This window comes from Crassostrea angulata, chromosome 1 (assembly GCF_025612915.1).
Source record: "Crassostrea angulata isolate pt1a10 chromosome 1, ASM2561291v2, whole genome shotgun sequence".
Classification (NCBI taxonomy): domain Eukaryota; kingdom Metazoa; phylum Mollusca; class Bivalvia; order Ostreida; family Ostreidae; genus Magallana; species Magallana angulata.
In genome coordinates this window covers 44,682,158-44,702,330 of record NC_069111.1, presented here as the reverse complement: position 1 = coordinate 44,702,330, position 20,173 = coordinate 44,682,158, and the positions used below count along the sequence as shown (strand labels likewise).

The following is a 20,173-nucleotide window of genomic DNA, read 5'->3' as shown; positions in this document are numbered from 1 at the left end:
TATTACTTTTTTTTCTTAAAATGATGTATGTACAAGGTCATTAATTTATTTTCATTATATTCAACTAGATACAAATAGGCCTTCTGCAACCTTTTCATTGTTTAAATGGTATGGAGTTTTAATTACCTTTCATATGAAAAATGACATCTAAATCTTAAATTGCTGTACATTATATCCTATCCATCTAATGTATCACTTTATTTATGTTGAACTTCGTGTCTATTACTATTATGATTTTTTTTAGAATGATATACTAGTATGCAATTTCATTAACTTATATTTCATTTTAAGAAAATTCATTTTAAAAAAGATCTCTTAAAACCTGTGTATTTTTTTTTAGTTAACATAACACAGTGTAATAATTGAATGTAGTTGTGTAGATTTATGCATGCACCTACAAGCAATATACATTTAATATTCACCAGGTACATGTACCAGCCTATATTTGATAAATAAATGTTCTTCTTTCATGCCTTTTTCATGCCTTTTAATCATTGTTATATGTATTATTTATAATTAAAATACTTTGAAAACTTTTCTCAATTTATTTATTTTAATAAGATTAAGAAATGGACTATAGTTAATGCACGTTTTCAAGAGTTGTCTCTCTTGGGGACAATAATGAATGCTCCCCAGGGTTCATGACCCTGAATATTGAGTACGCTGTGAGGTGTGATATTTGCATGATTTGATTTTAATTTTGATAGCTTTTTAAACTACCAGGTTGTGGTGCACTATTCAAGTGAGAGAAAATCTGCGACTATCAAAGAGGATGCCCACCAACAGATCTGCAAAGATATAATAAGAGGTGGAAATGCAGACAGTACCATAGTTGACATTTTGCGTAATCATAACCCAATGGTGTTAGTGCAAGGCTCCCGGAATATTGTGCAAGATGAATGTAAAGCAGTTTCAAAAAGAGGTTCAGGAACACTACTCCAACAGAAAACCCATGCAGATTTTTCAACTTCCGGTGGGAGAATATCTACCAAAAACTGCAGATGATGTGTCCAGCACTTTTATCTATAATAACAGCTACTGTGTCTGACATTCAACCTGTTGTTGGAAGCAAACCATTTCTTGATGCTTTGCAAACTGTAGGCATAGCACGTCATTCAAGAAGTCAGGAGATGGCTGTTATGCAGTACATAAATGGTTTTCTTTTATATCATGGTGGGTGCACATAGCGGGTATACATGTACTTTGTGTGAAATATTTCCTTAAAAAATTGTTTTTACATTTTTCAAATCTTTGATGCCTTTTGTTTAGTAAACCTGTACCGGTATTTTTAAAATGGAAGTAAATTTATAGATTCATGGTACAATTAACCCTTAAGTATAAAGGCATTCTTATATGATTTGTTATGTTTATATTAGGACATAGAAAGACTATCTCATGTTGGGTTTACCGTACACCCACTCACTCAAAAGAGAAAGCTCAGTGACTGGCAGGATGTGTTGGACAAAGACATTTTAAAGATTCGTGATTCTTGGGCTGAAGGAGGAAGTGTCATATATCAAATAATTGGAGACAATTGGGACAAGAACATACTTCCATAATATAAAACATCTGATCGGAAAACTCTTTCTCTTCATCTGTTCCATGTGTACGCCATCGTGGATAGAGTTATCCCAACTGAACATGGCTGTCATTCTTCCGCACCACATGACATTGGAGTTGGAACCTTCATTCCATCCATAGACGACCAAAAGAACTTGATGAAAGAGCTAACATTTATTTTCTCCACTTCAGTCATCGAAAATCATCCTGAATTGCAGAAAATATATGGAAAGATTTACTCAAAGCATTTGGATCATAAATATTCTTACTGTGTTACTGTGATAAAACAAAACAAGTAATTTTGTTATACATGTAATTATAATTTTTCATTACATTGAAAATTAGAAGAATTCAGTGTATTAATTGTTGTTTAAATGTAAATGGATATTATTAGAGATACAGATTCAGTATTGAAATATATACTTTATGAAACATTTTAAATTTATCAGTAAATGATATAAACCCATTTAGCTTTTAATGGAAGATATACAATGTTACATTATATCTCTCTATTTTTTTAAGTACCCACTTTGACTTTTTGATTGCAACGAGAATAAAACACCTTTTCAAAGAACACAAGTCTTTAGGTTTGAAACCAAAATAAGAAAGAGAGTAAATATTCCATGTATACAAAAGAGAATAATTTTGAACAATATGAACACTTCTCAAGACTTTCAAATTTAATCAAAATTGAACAACATTTCAACAGTTTTTGTAATAAAAGAAATAGCAAGAAATGTTATTGCACTTACCTTCTTAGTATCCAAAAATGACAAAATAGTATGATTGTAAAAACCTATTTAGCAAAACGCAAACAAAAAACTGGGATATTTATCATTCATATTGTTCCTTTAACAAAAGAGAACATTAATACTTTTCTTATTTCATTGTTTTACTTTCAGTTATTATTCAGCCTATTTCTTCTAAAGACTTTTCTCGAATAAACCGAGAAATCTATCCATCCTTTGCATTTTTTCTTGAAACTTTTCATTTTTGGAATTGAATTCCTTTTTTCTGATCGTTAGTTCTTCTAGCAGTGATTTAGACTATGATTTAAAACCCCATGATTTCTTGATTTTAAAAAAGGTCCTGACGTTCATGTCTCAAGTGGACAAGCATGTCTTCCTCCCTATCCTTCCACACATGAACATAGCCTACTGACTATGATGAGGAGGGAGAATCAGTTTCTACAGTATCCGACTGGCTGGTGGGTGGTGATGCTGGAGGTGGTGGTTTATCAAATTGTGGCTCTGACTTTTGTTGTTCAATTAGCATTTTTAAAAATCATGTCTTTCAACCTGGGATCAAAAAATTCATGACGTGATATATTTTATATGCATTTGCAGATTTGATCAGTTATTCAAGTGGCTGGTTATATTTCCTTAAAAAACGAAATACATTAACCCTGATTTTATGATTGCAGTTACTCCGTAACTCAACATAAAGACTTTAAAAATTATTGTTTACAAATAGTAAGTTAACTTGAAACAATGTTTGTATATATAAGGCAAAACCATACCGGACACGCATCATTTTTTTTTACAAGTACATGTAGACTTGCATTTGCTTATTACTAATGGAGTCAATTTCTTGGGGATATATATAATATATAATTATATATTTTACAGCTGTATTTACCTGCATCTGGAGATGGTAGTTGTTGTTGCACATTTTCATCATAAATAACACTGAAGCTCGTTTGCCCCTTTAATTAGAAGTTTTGGCATGCTGAAATGTGAATTAAATGTCAATTAATTGAGTTAAGGGAATATCGCTGAATATTTTACCACAGTTTACGCATTATTTTAATGTGCCTCCTGGTTAAATACTTCAGTACAAGTTTTGCTCCTTGTGTTCCTCAAGGTAGCAGATTTAACACTTTAATTCAAACTGATTTTAAAACAGTTATAATCAAATGATTGTGTTCGATTGCACAATAAAATAAAGATTTACAGTGCAAAAAATTGGAATTTTTATTAAGATTACAAAAAATAAGGTAATCCTCATTTTAAAAAAGTTTTGGTAAACAAGGGGTTTTTATGCCACCATACTGTTGACGCCAGGAGATTGATTACTGGCATTGATAGTAAACTTCATTGGAATCAATCTTACCAACTATTCCTTTTAAGAAAATATGTGTAGTGAATTTATTCGGAATTGTAAACTCCATCCATGAAATCTAAATTTAGTGTGATTGTCTTATTTCTGGTTTCATAAAATCGTGCAACAACATCTGAAATGTAGACCCGTCAATGTGTAAGTTAAAACTAAATAGCCTATTATTGCATATTATTGCAATGCATGTATTTACTTATCAATTCCTGTGAACTTAACGTATGTTTACATTTGTAACAGGTTGAAATCAATAAATATGATTACTACATTATATATACATTATTTTTATGTATGATACAAGTTGTTGCATTTATACATATTTCAAGAGATTTATTAAAATAAAATTATAAGATTAAACATTTTCAGATTTTTTGCATTGTATATATCTATAAATTTATATTCCATTTTGGATATTGTGTGCCAAACGGGCTATCATAACTCAAGTTCCAGGTAAACAAATTGTCTTGCCTGCTATATTAGGAACTACTACTGGCTTCTTAAAAAATAACATCCTAAAATAGCAATTCTACATTTTACCAATCTAGGCAATCATTGAAAAGTCAAAGAAATTGTTTAATTAAACATATACGGTCACAAAAGTTGAAAACTCGCCAGTTGCCGCCATCTTCCAACCGGATTAACCAGTGAAATGATTTGGGTAGAACTATAGTAAAAATGTGACGTCAGTCTAGTCGAACTATTGGTCGTTCGATCTAACAATAGTTTCACTTTCGTTACTATAGCTCGTGATCGAAGTCACTCTAAATCTTTCGATTGGATTGTATATCGTCATAGCTAAGTGGTTTAAGTATGGGCTTCTGAACCGCAGATCATAAGTTCGAATTCGCCTGGAGCATTTGTTAAAGCTGCTTGGTCCGATTTTTTTGTAATTACAGTATCAAAATTTTTTCCATACAAATCATTTATCTTAGAAAGTTATGGACTTTCTCCTATTTACACCAGCAGAATCAGTCTCCTTTCAAAGTTAGAAATATTCAAAGTAAATAAAAATAATTTCTCTTTGGGCAAACGAAAAAACAAACCAAAATGCATCACGGGAATGTTTAGAAAAGGAAACCGCTTGGTTTCGTCCCCCGAATGATTGCGGTTATTCAACCCGCATGCTATGCATCGCTTGTAAAGAAAGCAGACTTTGGAAATATTAGCGAACAAAACGTACACATGTTTTTTTTGTAATTTGTCTGATCATTTCGACCTTTATTTAAAGCGATGTCAAAGTCGTAATACAACCATACCCGTCTCGTCGTCTGGGGTGAAATTTAACATGAGGCGAAATAACGCGGTACCTTTTAATGTCGTTTGTTTTGTTAGCAAATTTTGTACGTATTTTTCTTCATTGAAATTTGGCATAATTGACGGGTAAAACTACTGCAATGTCTATTATTATACATATACTAAGCGTAGCCATCGTTTAAAAGCGTGCATAAAATTTGATATAAAATCGGACCAAGCAGCTTTAATGTTTACTGAATTAAATTTTCGAAAATGTCATTTTTCATCAAAAATTGCACATTGTTTGCCTATTTGACTTAAAGACTTCTTATCCATTACGATGTCTGTCATGATCGAGTAATTTTCTGCTGATTTAAGAAAATATTTCAAGATGTAGTGAACCACCTTAATGGTATACATTTTAGATTAACAGTATGTCGGATTTGCCATGAAAACATTATTCCTGAGGTAGAATAAGGAATGGCATCTTATGGTTACAAGAAGGAAGCAAACTTAAGCGCTCTGATACGTAATTGGCCTCGAGTACATGATGAATGAAGTAATTCCTCTACAGAGAGAAGACCAGAGGGATATGCGGGAATGGATTATGAAAGGCGTTCGATTTGACATATTTCCTCCTCCTAACAAATATGAGAAGGATATAACTATAACTCTTTTTTAATCTTTAATGATCCATATTGACATACGTGCCCAGCTTTATTTGTTCACTGGTGGGGCATGAAAAAATGACAATGACAAACGGTGAACCATCTCAAAAATCCAACAAAGGAAATACAAATTCAAAGCAGAGCAACACGGACATCCAAATAGATAGAGGTAGGATCAGGTTCCTAGGAGGTGTGAGCATCCTCTGCTGACCGGTCACATCGTCGTGATCGGGAAAATTCCGTAGACAATTAGGTGATTAATTATGGTCTAACAATTAGTAAGAAAAACGTCAGTCAGCATGCGACCCAGTGGAAGATTGTATTTGCTAACAGGGTCGTTGTATCGACCATAGAACTTACGAAAAGATGACTTCAAGCGAGACTGTTGATAGTCCTGTTTTATCAACTTGTTTGTCAGTAGCTTGCTTCGTAATAGAAACAGTTAACACGAAGAGCATGCCCTTGTGTATCGAATCAACTGAGAGACAAAAACACCACATGCAGGTGATAAAGGTATATTGCTACACAAGTAAGGAAAGTTGGCTATAGAAAAATTGAAGTCATCGCGTTTATCATAAAGTTGTGTTGCTAGGTTACCATCAATGACCATGTCCGGTAAAATATCCGAATATGAAACAGATGACGCAGACTCTGTGGTGTCTTTTGTTTCAAGTTCACTGGGATATATGGCGTCGACGTAAGTATGGAAAAAACAATTGTTAATTGATAATACGTCGTCGATATACCTGAATGTTGAGTTGAAGGCCACAGCGAGTGATTTATTTTTTTCACGTACAAGTTTTTGAATAAATTCTGCTTCATAAGAATACAAAAATAGATCATCTGCTAACAATGGGGCACAATTGGTATCCATTGGAATTCCAAGATAGATTGTTGGAAGACTTGATTTACAAAAACTACATAGATGGTGTCTATTAGAAACTCAAGCATCTTTTTAATGTCAACTCTAGAGTACTTGTGTGTGCAATCAGAATGGTTTTTAACAAAATATTTTTTTTAAATTTCCAATGACAAGATAAGCATTTTTACAACTTCCATTTTTATTACACCATTCTGAGCATCTTTTATTCTATACTGATTTCATATTTTTTGGAGATAATAATGAACTCCATTTCAAACGTCCAGCCCCTTAAAACACCCTGCCAACCCAAATTTCCCTTGGAGCTACAGTTCTACAGCTACTCTGTGATACATTCCTTAATATTTTACAAAGATGCTCATTATTGTCAGGATATGATTTTTACATTATATTGACATACGATATCTTTGAAATCAAGTGTTTCTTGATAGTCAATTACTTTCAATTGATGTTATGATTTATTTGACCACCCTGTATATTTTTTAAAAAGGGGTAAAACAAAAACTATTCTATTTGTGTGTTCGGTTCCGAAAAGATATTTAAAATTAATCAGTTATGGTTGTGTTGATGGAGATTGCTTATCTCGATAACTAGCATGGTGGTCCTTTTAAATGAATGATGTTAACGGGAGTTTAAGTATTTTAATTTACGAAGAGTTATGTCGCTTTCTATAGCTACAACCGAAAGAGTAAAAAAAACACTTTCGATTTGTTTCTTCATTTCACTTTTGATGATATTTACTTTGTTACTAACTGAATACAATGAAGCAATGCTTGAAGTGAAAGTCACACAAAGCACATTTATCACAATAACTTCATAGTTTCTTATAAGCAATTTATTTCTTTAACATCCAAAGCTTTAAATACAAATGTAATATGGTTTTGTGCTCTTGCCTTGATTCGTTATTTCATTTCACAAAGTTCCCCTCAGTCTTCTCATTATGGTCAGAAACCATTTAAAAACTTGAAGGTAAAATAAAATAATTTTATTTACCATAATGATTAAAAAATAATCTACAAATAATACAACTAATATCTATATTTTTTTTGGATACCTAGTTCCTCAATGAACACGAGATAAAGTATTAAAACTTTCGTTATTCCATTTATTGGACTCTTAATCCCTTCTATACAACAGTATAGAGAGTAAATTAAATTAGTAAGATTAATGAAATTAATACTAATGACGTGCATACAAATACTACATGTTACAACAAATATGAATTTGAAAACTTGACCGAAGAGCATTTTTTCATTATTTTCCGTATAGCTTTTTAACTGACTGTTTTTGGTTAACGGTATATTGACCCAACATCTACGGGTAATTTTATTTGGTGAATGCGTGTGATTGCAAATTCAAAATTACAAGAAGAGAAGATTGATCATTATTCGATTTGTGGTATAAAATGGTTTTACATATTTAAAGAAAATACATATAGTATTACATGTACCAATATTATTAATCATCAGCTCTTTCATGAATAGGCAGTGTTGTTTGTTCCTCTTATAAAGTTAGCATTTAATCCTAAAATACTCCAAACATTTCTAAATTCATGTAATTTAAGTGACAAATTGTGTTCTAATAACGAGTAGAAATCCGTTTCATTCTCAGAAAGGAAAAGATTGGAAATAACTTGGACAATATTCCAAATTGAATGATTCAGGCAGATTTACGATGACTGTGAGGTAGTCAACAAGTGGATTTTTTCCAATCATCAACACATTGATTTTTGAATATTTTGTCAGTGATCCGGTAAATCAATTTTCTAGGAATTCTGTTATCTAAATTGCATAAATCTTCTGCTTAAAAACTCTGCATGGAAATTTTATGTATCTTATCATCGCTATAAATCATTGCTCTGAGCATTTCTTAGAGAATTGCATGCCAGTTACATGTGTAAGATTTCTCATTGCAATGCGCCGGAAAAAGCGCGAGTTGAACCTACATATTCATCAAGAACAAATACTTAGTATTGGGCAGCATACCAGCAGTCCTTCTAGCTCCCATAGTGCTTTGCCAAAAATGGCTTACCTTTCACTCGCAATTAACCGTTACGGTTCCGTGAGGTTTGAAGACTCGTTTTGAGTATCGCAAACTTTGGTGCGAACCAAGAGAGCTATTACACGCATTCATGCCGTCTTATTCCTTTGAGAAACGTAAACAAAGCAAAAAACATTTAAGACCAATTCTATGTAAGAATCAAAATTCGGTGGCCACGCATAGTCACGGATTTTCTTCATACTTGACAATTTGATAAACGTTGGTGAGTAAAAAAGCCTAACACCATTGGTTTGTTGCTATGTGGTCCCGTTGCCATGGTAAACGAGGGTAAAGATGTAAAAATGACACTTTAATACTTATTTTAGAACATATTGTAAATAATGTGCAGAACTTGGGGTTTCCAGGGTAGAATATATTATTAAAAATAGTTGTCATTTTTCAAATGAAAGAAAAAAAATTATGGAGAAACGCATATTTTTAGAGCGTTTCCATGGTTACTCAACAGAAATTTTAAAATCTGTTTTCTTCATTTAATTTGAATAAAAAGTGCAAATCTTGGATTTTTTGGTTAACACTATAATGATTGCTCAATTAAGAATTTAAATATGAAAATTGAGAACCGTTGCTATGGTAACAAGCTTAAAAATAAGGAAAATTATAATATTTTTGGCATCTTCGAATGGCTATTATTCACTTATAATGAATAGATATATAAAATTAAAAGGTGAGTAAAAATAAAGTATGTCCTTAACTTTAATGACACTTGAAAAAAAATCTGAAATTTTCTAAAAATAACTGCCGTTGCTATGGATTTTTCAAAAAGTAAGAATTTTTGTGTGATTAAACGCAACTTAATTTTCCATAGAAACAACACTTCTCTGTTGCATAACAAAGCTTTTTGTGGTATATAATGAAAAATTTGATTTCCAACTAAAAAAATGCAAAAAAATTCTAAAATCGGGAATTAAAGCATATCAAAATCATCTTACATTTCTGTTTTTCCTAAATTTTTTTTGGCCTTGTTGCCATAGCAACGGATGTCGATTTTCATAATAAAATATTAAAAGCATGGATATTGATATGGATGTTAAAATTTAACAGTTTCTCATTTCGGCTTATTAAAAAAACCGCAAAAAACTTATTTCAAAAAAATTTAACGGTTTTCATGGTAACATTTTATAAGTATTGGTTTCTCCATCAATTTTCTGAAATAAAGCTTTTATTTTGGACTTTTGGAATTCTTACAAATCCGTGAGTAACAGTTCACAATGGCTGATAAGACGGAAAAGACAGGGGCTAGAAAAGTAAAAAGACAACAGAATCAGATACAACTAAACAGCAAAGAATTACGCAGCTATGCTTGAAAACAACCCTTACATCAACTAGATCTAGCACTGTCTTAGATAAAATGCCTGGTAATTGCGCCAAAATGAGCAGTAGAGAATCGCCCCCTATGGTGCCCCCGAAATGGTCGACACAGATGAATTGACGGCAATTCAAGAAAGTCTCAATGAAATTAAAGGAACAATGATTAAAAAATCAGACATAGAAGAAATCGTTTCGGCTATATTGTTTAAACTGAGGGAAGAGATAAAAACTGAAATAAAAGAAGAAATTAAAGCAGAAATCAAAGAAGAAATTGCAAACGAGTTAGAGCAGAAACTAGATGAAAATTCCAAACATTTCAATACTATGACAAAAGAAATGTCCGATGGGTTTAGTCTAGACTTTAATAATTTGCAGGAAAAATTTCACAAACAAGCTAGTGAGTTTAGAGAAATGTCTCAAAAATTGGAAAAGTGTCTATTTACAGCTGAAGCTGTACTAAAGCTCTCAAATAGCAACCAACAATACTCGCTAAAAAAACCAATATAAAGTTCACCAACTGGAAAGAAAACAAAACGGAGAAACATAGAGAGGACCTTATACAGATCTTACAATCAACGGTTATCCACAGAATTCCCGGAGGTGGGACACAGAATGGGCCGAGACCCGTCACCGCCAAGTTTAGGAATTCCGAAACTAAAATAAGGGTCATCCGCAAGTGGCAGGACGCTCAGCTAAAAAACACTTCTTTATGCACGACCATCTTACAACAATGAACGGGCATCTAATACGCGACCTAAACAACGACGACAGAATCGACCAGGCCTGGTATTTCGACGGGAAAGTATTCGCTTTGGATACCAAGGGTAAAAGACACAAATTCGATGTGTTGGACCAAATAGGTGACAAACTGAGGACTTGAAGAGACACTTTAATGATAAGCAGGATGCGGCGGTAGCAGGTGCGCGATAAGTATCGGGATCGGTGTACATGTGTTCAGTGGACAAAATCGGGATCGGACTTCGCTTATGTTTACGTGTGTGTGAAGTTTGTGTGAGAGTAGCCTAGTACCCGAGGCCTTCCGAGTGCAAGCACGAAGGCCTGGAATCCCCTGTCCAATGGCTGCGCTCTATGTTGAATCCAACATGGCGACTAGAAAGGTAAAATAACATAGACACACTTATAGTTAGACCTGTTTGGCCTTTTCTTGCTGGTTCATATGCGAATCAATAACATGGTTAGACTTGATACAACATTTTCTTCGCTTATTTAGCTTTATACGGCCCTGAACCGTCGATTGAATGTCCGAACGGGAGTAATAAGCGAGCCCTGTATATCGCACAATATAAACAGTGATACATATCGACACTTTTGCTCATATATCTACTCATTTTTTAGGTAGACAAACATTTCAAAAGTTATTTACATGTCATGATAACATACAAAACAACATACAATGCATAGATTCAATGGAATGCCTTGGTGTAATTGGTTAGCACACTTCATGCTTCAGAAGTTTATCATGGCATTTGAAGAGGTCCAGGTTCAAATCCTGGGGGTATTCCGCTTTAGTGTATGTCAAGCCTCCGATCTGGCTGATTATGGCTGATGATAACATACAAAACAACATACAATGCATAGATTCAGTGAAATGCCTTGGTGTAATTGGTTAGCACACTTCATACTTCTGGGGGTATTCCGCTTTACTTAGTGTATGTCAAGCCACCGATATGGCTGATTAGTTAGTTATGATGTCCATGTGCATTGCTGTTCAGTATAGTTTGTTGTGTGTTTTAATCTTAGACAGAGGAAAATTATATCCACCAATGTCAGGAAAAGTTGCCCTCATTCATGCATATGGAACATTCATACACTAGTACATGTAACAGCAGAAAGAGATGCAAAGGGACACTGAAGGGGAAGACCTACGGCCAAGCATCAAAAAAAGCCCCAGTGGTACTGGTAGGACAAGTTGTAACATATTTTGATATTAAATACCTCATATACTGATAGAAACACTAACACATGCAGGTTCATGCACTTGTGTTTCTTTGAGCACTGCAGCAAATTTATACAGCAGAGTTTTTCTGTTTCATTACAATACACAGGAGGAAATACACAATCATTTCCATCCATGTCAGGAAAAGATGCCCTCGTTTATGCATGTCGAACATTCCTACACGTCAAGTAACAGCAGAAAGAGATGTAGAGGGACACCTACTGGAAAGACCCCCGTTCAAGCTTCCAAAAAAGCCCCAATTGTAGGATGATTTGCTATATTAATATATTTAAATTTTAAATACTGCATGTATATACTTAGTTATGTATGAATCAATATATATATAAATTTCATGCACTTGTGAAAGAAAAGAAAATAGGACAAACCCAATTAGGATTCTTATCAGGGCAATTTGAATCTCTAGTCAGGTGTTCTTCTTTCTGCTATCTTGCTACTTTCAGATAAGAAAAGAATAAACTGTGGTATAATGATTTAAAGTATTCACTTAGCCACAGAACGAATATCACAATGTCCATTAGGTTCTCTTTCAAATAGTCTTCCAGATGGAATGATAAAGAGAAAAATTATGTGGCCAGTTATATGCAGGAAAAAGTTCCTGATTACCCTATTTCCAATGAATATTGGAAAAACTGTGCTCAAGATATGAATGCAGACTTGGGCACAAACCGAACTGGTGAGGTTGTAAAATATATGAAAGTACTGTGTTAAAAATATGATTAAAAGGTTTCAAAATATAAGAGCTAAAGAAACATTAACCAAACCCTGATAATGAATAACAATTTGTTGTAAGAGATTCTTTATTACAGTTAAAATCTTAAGATTTACAAATGTATTGTGAAAAAGGGCTACTGGAAATTCATAAGAGGCAGTTCCAGAAATTGATTCCCTACTGTTGCTCTCTTAAAGTTTTTTTTTATTAACATATTCTTATGAATGCAATTTATAATGACAGGTGCTTCCTGTAAAAGTTTTTACCGGAGATTCATTGCCTCGGACAGCTTACATACCAGTATATCTGAAGTCGAGAAAGAAATTTTGGCTAAACCAATAGAGCAGGAAATTGACCGATACTGTCAAACTGATCTTTCATTTCCAGTTATGAGGTTTTTTTTCCATGTTGTATGTGTTGCAAACAGTATAAAGTTAGGTTGTTCAGTTGGGTTGATAATTACTTGTATTAAGACATAGTGCATTTAAATAACCTTAATATGTTGGCTGTAAAATAAACAAAAACATGTACATGTAATATTGAATTAAGCAGTGAACACTCCATTGGTGAAATTGCAGTTTTTAGAAATAAATGAAATTGCTTCCATTTAAAGATGAGTGTTATGCCCCTATTATCTTTTGAACTTGACTGTTTTAGAACTACTTCTACCCGAACAGCTGAAGTTATTGCTGATGGTGATCATTTGTTGGAGGAAGGGGCTACACCACAAAGACTTTTAAAATGTGCTTTAAACCAGACAAGACCCTTAGAAACAGATATCTACTCAGACTTTCAAGGGAAAGAAATTCTTAACCTCATCACCCTACTTTTTTGTAGTTGTAATGTATTAGACATTTGTAGGGCAATCCTTGAAGTAAAAGCATTTAAAATGTGCTTATGGAAACTCTTCTTAGCAGAAATTCATGAAAATACCAAATATATGTGTATCAAAGGACACAGTTATTTAAGTCAACTTGATTTTGAAGCTTTGAGGAGTTTTCAGTGGGAAAAAATTATTGAAGAAATGTATGTTCAGCAGAGGCAGCTTCTCCAGGTCTTGCTGAATGTTTGTACAAGCACTAACAAATCTGAGGATGATGAACACTACATGCATGTGGTAAAAGAAGTAGGACTGATGTATGGCATTCTCATGAAGAGGAGATGTAATTCCCTTTCAAGAGTGCAACGAGTAGTGTCCATCTCCCTGGCTGATGAACGAGTACACCAGAAGGTAAAGAAATTTACATATGAATACTTGTTATTGTTGAAAGTTCTCATGTTTAATTAACTACTGTTGAAAGTTCTTATTTTCACAAGTTTTGAAATGTTGTTGAAAGTTTTCAAGTTTGACAATTATTGCTTATTTTTTCATATTTTGCTTATTCTATTCTTTCCAACTTATTTTTATGCACTGAGCAGAATTGATATATTTTATTTACATTTTAAATACATTTCAGACAAACCCTGCTGATGTTTATCCTGTTCTTTCAAAGATCCATTCAATCATTTACTGTGCATTCTTTGTACTAAATGATGAGTATGCCTTTATATGATGAAATTGGATCTTGATTACTAATTAAATGTTTTGTATTAAGTTTTATTTCTGTTGAGTTTTAAAGCAAAAGCTGGTAAGTAGACTAAGGTAAGATAAGTTTTACTTTCAATCTTGATGGCAATTTGAATGCAAGTAATTAATGTAAATAAGTACTAAATAAAAAAAAAATTATATGTATTTTATGATGCCCCATTAAAAATGATATTTACTTGTATGGAAACAGACTAAAACTAACTAAAAATAAAAAAGTGAGCATCCTCTTTCCTTTCTTTTTTAAGGTGTATGACAGATTGCAACCACTAGGGATCACAACATCCCACTGTGTCATGCTTCGAACACAAAAACAGATTGGAGGACACTTTAACTCACAACTTATCAATGCTGTCCAGGAAGGCCGGAAATTTCGATTCATTGGAGATAATGTGAACTTTATGATTGATGTTAGTCATCAAAGAGAAACAATGAAGTCACATATGGAACACTGGTTTGCATCCATGGCCATTATTCAGCACAGCAACTTCAGCCTACTTTCTACTGCAAAACCACAAGTGCCATTGTTGGAGCTAGGACCAAATACTTTTTTACCTCAAGAAAAAGACTGGGAGAATATTAAAAACTGCTACATTGTTGTAATTCTTGAAATTCTATGTAAATTCTGCAAGTATTTCAAGAATTTTAAATCTGTCAAAGAGAACATTAAACAAAAACTCAGACCAGATGACTACGACATCTCTGAAGTCCATACAAGTGTTCCTTTACCAGTTCTGCCAAAGAATGAACAGAAGTACTCCGATGTAATAGAAATCTTGGACTTTTATGAGAATGTTGTGGAAAATGTGTGTGGAGGAAACAACATTTTGATTCATATAGGGGGGGATCAGCTTACAAGAGAGAGGTTCTCTGGTGCAAAGAGACTCCGTGCAGCATCCATCACACCAAAGGATAGATTCGAACATCTTACTCCAATTACATTTGAATTTTTCCATTTGCAGATGTCAGTATTAACTCTTTTCTACAAACTTCTCTACAGAAAAAGTGGTACTGCTTTAGGAACACTAAATGCGGAGAAAATCACATTGGGAAGGACCAAAGCAAATGGAGACGATGTAAAAAATCATTACAATGATTGTAAAGAACTCGCAGATTCCTTCATTTCAGGTTATGTAGTTAATGCTGTTATGCATTTCTTTGAAATGGAAACGATCAACTCGCAACCTAACCATGCATTTGCAGCATTAGATATTTCCTCTGCAACAGAGGAAGAAAAAGAGAGAGTTATTGCAAGTTCTCTAGGAGAGTTCATAGATACTCTCATACTGAATGAAGCTAAAGCTAACCTTGCAGAGCCAATGAACTTTTACCAACAAGTTACATATGTTCTTCCTGATGGAGGAAAATTGATATTGAATGTTCCAGTTACTGTTGATAGGTGTGTTTCAGAAAATAGAAATGACTCCGTGTTAGGTTATGGAAAAACTGTTTTAGAAATTGGCCTTTTATATCAGTGTTTAAATCTAAATATCAAGATGCCCAATCGAGAAATTGTCTTATCACTTATGAAATATACCATGTGTGTTTTAAAAGGGAACAATAACCGATCCAAGTATGCTTTAGAAATATTAAGATTCCTTTTCTTGCAAACTTCCCTGCTGGACCTAAAGACTGCTAAAAAAACATTCTATGGACTCTTTGTTAACCAGAAAGGCAAAGCAGACACAAACATTCCAGCTGATCTACACATGGAACACTTTGTGAAGGAGATAAAAGAGCATCTGAAGTCTCTTCATGCAAATAAGACAGAGTCATCAGTGCAGTCTCGATCGTCTGCCATAGCAGGAATGAGACAAATATCAGCAAATTATGATAAAACAACACATGTACTTTACAGAGCTAAACGACATAGCACACCTTCCTCAGAAGAGGATGAGCTCAATATCATTCATAGGCTATTGCGTGTCAGGCCTTTTGAAAATAATGATGGTCGTAGTCTTCAGTGCTATACAAAACCACTTACAAGTCCCATTGCAAATATCAACTTTGTACACTTGCAAGAATGGATCAGGGGTCATCAATACGAGATTATCAATGACTTTGGCATTTAATCTGGTAAGTGAATTATAATTCAATATATAGCCAACTCACTTTTTTAGGTCACCACTCAAAAATAAAGACAACTGATTTTTTTTTCATTACAAGTACTTTAATTATGTGCTGGAAAGCAAAAACGATTGAAAGGCATTATAATGACACACTTAATTTGATAATGGTACATAAATGTTCTGCATGTGCTTGATTCAAACCAAATCTTGAATGAAACTGTCTGTTTCCACATATCTTGAATAATTGTGGATGACTGATTCTATTTGGTAAGGGGATATCTCCAAGTTATTTAATATGTTGTAATCCGACAATGATTGTCGGATGGAAGATTTTAGCTCTTGCGTTAGAGGTAAAACTGAATACCATTCATTTAAGATTGGATTACAAATGTTACAGCACAAAGTTGCTTTATTTTCACTCTCATTGGTGTCATCCATAAATCCAAAGTAATCATTAAGGATTTTTCTCCTACAAGTTGATTCATTTCGGCAGAATGACTTCATTGTCTTGTTCATTTCAGGCCTACCTACATCACTGTTGTTGAAAAACAAAATTGCTGTTGCCTGTTTCCCTGTTCTGCCTGTTCTACCCACTTGCTGAATATAAGCTGTTGGAAGAAAAACTTGTTCGATTACTGTGATACTATAAGTGTTATCATAAGATATCATTTTAAGTTGGAATTATCAATTATTCACTGAACTCAAAACCAATTGGAGCCATTTGTCATATAGAAGTATTAAATATGTAGCAGGAGAATGACTTTTACATAATAATTTGTAGTTTGTCCTTTTTCAGGATATAAATATTTTTTTAGCAATAAACCTGAAGACTGCATTATGTTTTTAATTTTGATTGCATTAAAAAGAGAAATGAAAGACCCAGTCTGGCCAGTCAGTACAAAGCCTAAAACCATTCATGCTTTACAATTACACAAGCACGACTTTCATTCATCTTGCATGTTTTTTATTAAATAGTTCTTGTTTCTTCCCTTTATATTCTGATAATTCTGATGAGGAATAATACTTATTTCAATCCATATTAAGATGATAAAATTCATTAAAAAAGTTACCTTCAATACTCTTAGGTGGACCTGCATGCACAATTCTTTCCACACGGCCAAAATCTGCTCCCATCCCTAGGGCAGAAGAAGCCAATATGATCCTTAGAGGGCTGTCCTCTGAGGAAATCTGATGAAATATCAATTCCCGTAGCTGATAAAAGAAAATCAAATTCATTTGTTTGAGCCCAGTATCACTATTTTTGATGATTTACAATAGCATAGGACATCTTGAAAATTTGGGATCATTCGATCAAGTTCAACCATTATATGTTATAAAAAACAATTCATAGCACTTCCATCTCTAAATATTCTTTTTACACCATCTTCATAAACAAATCATATGTAAATTTACAAAATGTTTTGGGGACCTTGTTGAATTTGTCATTCTTCTAGTTTACTTTCAAGTCAAACCTGTACAGTGCTTAGCTTTACATATTAATTTTTCATGTGAAACTGTTTAAACTAAGGATTTCTTGTGTGATTCTTGTGTTATTAGCAAATAATTTAATTCTGGTTGTAACGCGGCATTTGATTGGATAGAAAAATTTAAATAAAATTGTATAACCTGGTTTGCACGTCACAAGACACTTCACAATGCACCAACGTCAAAATCGTACTAATCCGCTTGACGTTACGTTTGAATTTTGAACAGATTAATATCATTTTTAAAAGTAAAACAGACTCAATTTGTACAGTAAATTACAGAAAATTAAATTATAAGGAATGAACTCAATATCTACCCAAGTTATACGAGTAACTTGGGTAGACATTGAGTTCCTTAATTCTTACTTTTTCACTCCCATATTCCACAGATGCATGATACATAACAACTCTGGCATTTTCTGGATTCTTCTCCCCATTGTACACCAAGTTCCCCAAGACTCGACAAGCATGTTCATAGGCAAATCCTATATAGTTCAGTGATGAATTGAAATACACAATAGTCAGTGGAGTAGCACCTAATTTAACTTTCAGTTCATTGAATAAGACATCCAGAATATGTCTGTAAGACAATGTTACATCCTTAGAGCTTGCAGGTCTTCTTAAAACAGTAATTGAAATATTAGGCTTCACTGGAATCTCACCATGGATCCTACAGTCCTTCAAAGATAAACAATTTTTTATATCAGCCTGACCTTTGATGGAAAGTGTTGCCGAAAGACAAAGAAATGTTGCCTCAGGAAGCACAGCTCGAAGTTCAACTAGTTTACTGTATTCAGGACGAAAATCATCTCCCCATTCCAAAATACAATGGGCTTCATCAATGACTATCACAACTCTGTTCTCTTCAAAACATCTGCACTGAAAAAATTTGTTCACTGATGGTTTGCCTAATATGTTCTCAGGGTGGCTGTAGATAAAACTATAGGAGAAATGCCCATCTGTAATTGCTTTGCACAGATTCAGCTCTTTAAGTTGTACAGCCATACCGTCTAATTTGCTAATTTGCTGATTAATAATCACATTGAGTGGCTCAACAACTATAACTTTAGTGTCCTGCAGCACAAATGGAATAAGCTCATAAATCAAACTCTTCCCATAACCCGTTGGTAATGCTGCAATGACATCATGTCCATTCACAACATCATGAAGGGCATTTTTTTGTTTAGGCTTCAGATTGTCAATCTTGCAACCAATTCTTTCATTAAATTTTACAAGTGCCTTGTTAATGTCATCTTCATTAAGCTGTTATAAAAAAATAAAATATATAAGAATACCTATTACAGTAAAATTTGTTATGAATTTGTGAAATCAAGTTCATAATTTAAAGGTTTGAAACTGCAGCCCTTCACTTTATAACTAAAAACTGAGAGCATGCAGATTATAATTATGAATACTGAAAATACATAAAATTGCAAGCGGAATACCCCCAGGATTTGAACCTGGACCTCTTCAAATGCCATGATAAACTTCTGAAGCATGAAGTGTGCTAACCAATTACACCAAGGCATTCCATTGAATCTATGCATTGTATGTTGTTTTGTGTGTTATCATGACATGTAAATAACTTTTGAAATGTTTGTCTACCTAAAAAATGAGTAGATATATGAGCAAAAGTGTCGATATGTATCACTGTTTATATTGTGCGATATACAGGGCTCACTTATTACTCCCGTTCGGACATTCAATCGACGGTTCAGGGCCGTATAAAGCTAAATAAGCGAAGAAAATGTTGTATCAAGTCTAACCATGTTATTGATTCGCATATGAACCAGCAAGAAAAGGCCAAACAGGTCTAACTATAAGTGTGTCTATGTTATTTTACCTTTCTAGTCGCCATGTTGGATTCAACATAGAGCGCAGCCATTGGACAGGGGATTCCAGGCCTTCGTGCTTGCACTCGGAAGGCCTCGGGTACTAGGCTAGTGTGAGAGGTGTGAGAATGTGTGCCAGATTTTTCAGATTTGTTTACAATGAGGTTAGAGGTTTTATATACTGTTTTGTTAATTTATCGTGACTGATACTTTAAAAATAGTGACAGTGAACTGTCAAGTAGTTTTAAAGGGGCATGGTCACGATTTTGGTCAAATTTTATTTTTACATTTTTATTATTTACAATGCTTTACAAATGCATTTCTAATGATCAAATTAAATTTGAGAGTCATTTGTAGAGTTATAAGCAAGATACAGGGCTCACAATTCTTTGTCATGTAAACAAGGCTCGTGCCCTGTTTTTGTTTACATAGGTTCCATATACCAGTAAAAAAAAATATTTTTCCAGCTTATTTGTCTATCTTTTTATTCATTTTAAGCATATATATACAATTCCTTACGTTTAACACATTCGTTTTAGGTTTGAAACTGAAATGTTTACTTCAACGTTCAAAACGTAAACAAACGCTTTGTTTACATAGCGCAAAATTCCAAGCTCTGTAACTCTCTTATAACTCAACAAATGAGACTCAAATTTCGGTTGCCTATTAAAAATGCCGTAATGAAGCATTC

At 33.5% G+C, this 20,173-nt stretch overlaps 3 protein-coding genes and 1 pseudogene across 3 annotated transcripts; 3 read left to right on the top strand and 1 right to left on the bottom strand.

Moving 5' to 3' along the window:
- The first annotated feature begins 730 nt into the window (after nucleotides 1-730).
- Nucleotides 731-2,721, top strand: LOC128192647 (uncharacterized; annotated as a pseudogene).
- Nucleotides 2,722-10,911: 8,190 nt separating this feature from the next.
- Nucleotides 10,912-12,850, top strand: LOC128183943 (uncharacterized). The gene is made up of 3 exons (XM_052853219.1): nucleotides 10,912-10,943; nucleotides 11,587-11,745; nucleotides 11,892-12,850. The coding sequence occupies exons 1-3, from the start codon at nucleotides 10,929-10,931 to the stop codon at nucleotides 12,051-12,053; spliced, it is 336 nt and encodes a 111-aa protein (XP_052709179.1). The 5' UTR covers nucleotides 10,912-10,928; the 3' UTR covers nucleotides 12,054-12,850.
- Nucleotides 12,851-13,114: 264 nt separating this feature from the next.
- Nucleotides 13,115-16,994, top strand: LOC128184019 (uncharacterized). The gene is made up of 3 exons (XM_052853343.1): nucleotides 13,115-13,743; nucleotides 14,346-16,173; nucleotides 16,688-16,994. The coding sequence occupies exons 1-2, from the start codon at nucleotides 13,126-13,128 to the stop codon at nucleotides 16,167-16,169; spliced, it is 2,442 nt and encodes an 813-aa protein (XP_052709303.1). The 5' UTR covers nucleotides 13,115-13,125; the 3' UTR covers nucleotides 16,170-16,173; nucleotides 16,688-16,994.
- On the bottom strand, nucleotides 16,260-19,534 carry LOC128183870 (uncharacterized). Its single transcript, XM_052853106.1, has 4 exons — nucleotides 19,494-19,534; nucleotides 18,017-18,913; nucleotides 17,237-17,378; nucleotides 16,260-16,774 (listed from the first exon to the last, which is right to left on the bottom strand). Exons 1-4 carry the CDS (start codon nucleotides 19,506-19,508, stop codon nucleotides 16,362-16,364), a joined length of 1,467 nt encoding a protein of 488 aa, XP_052709066.1. The 5' UTR covers nucleotides 19,509-19,534; the 3' UTR covers nucleotides 16,260-16,361.
- Between the last annotated feature and the right edge of the window lie 639 nt (nucleotides 19,535-20,173).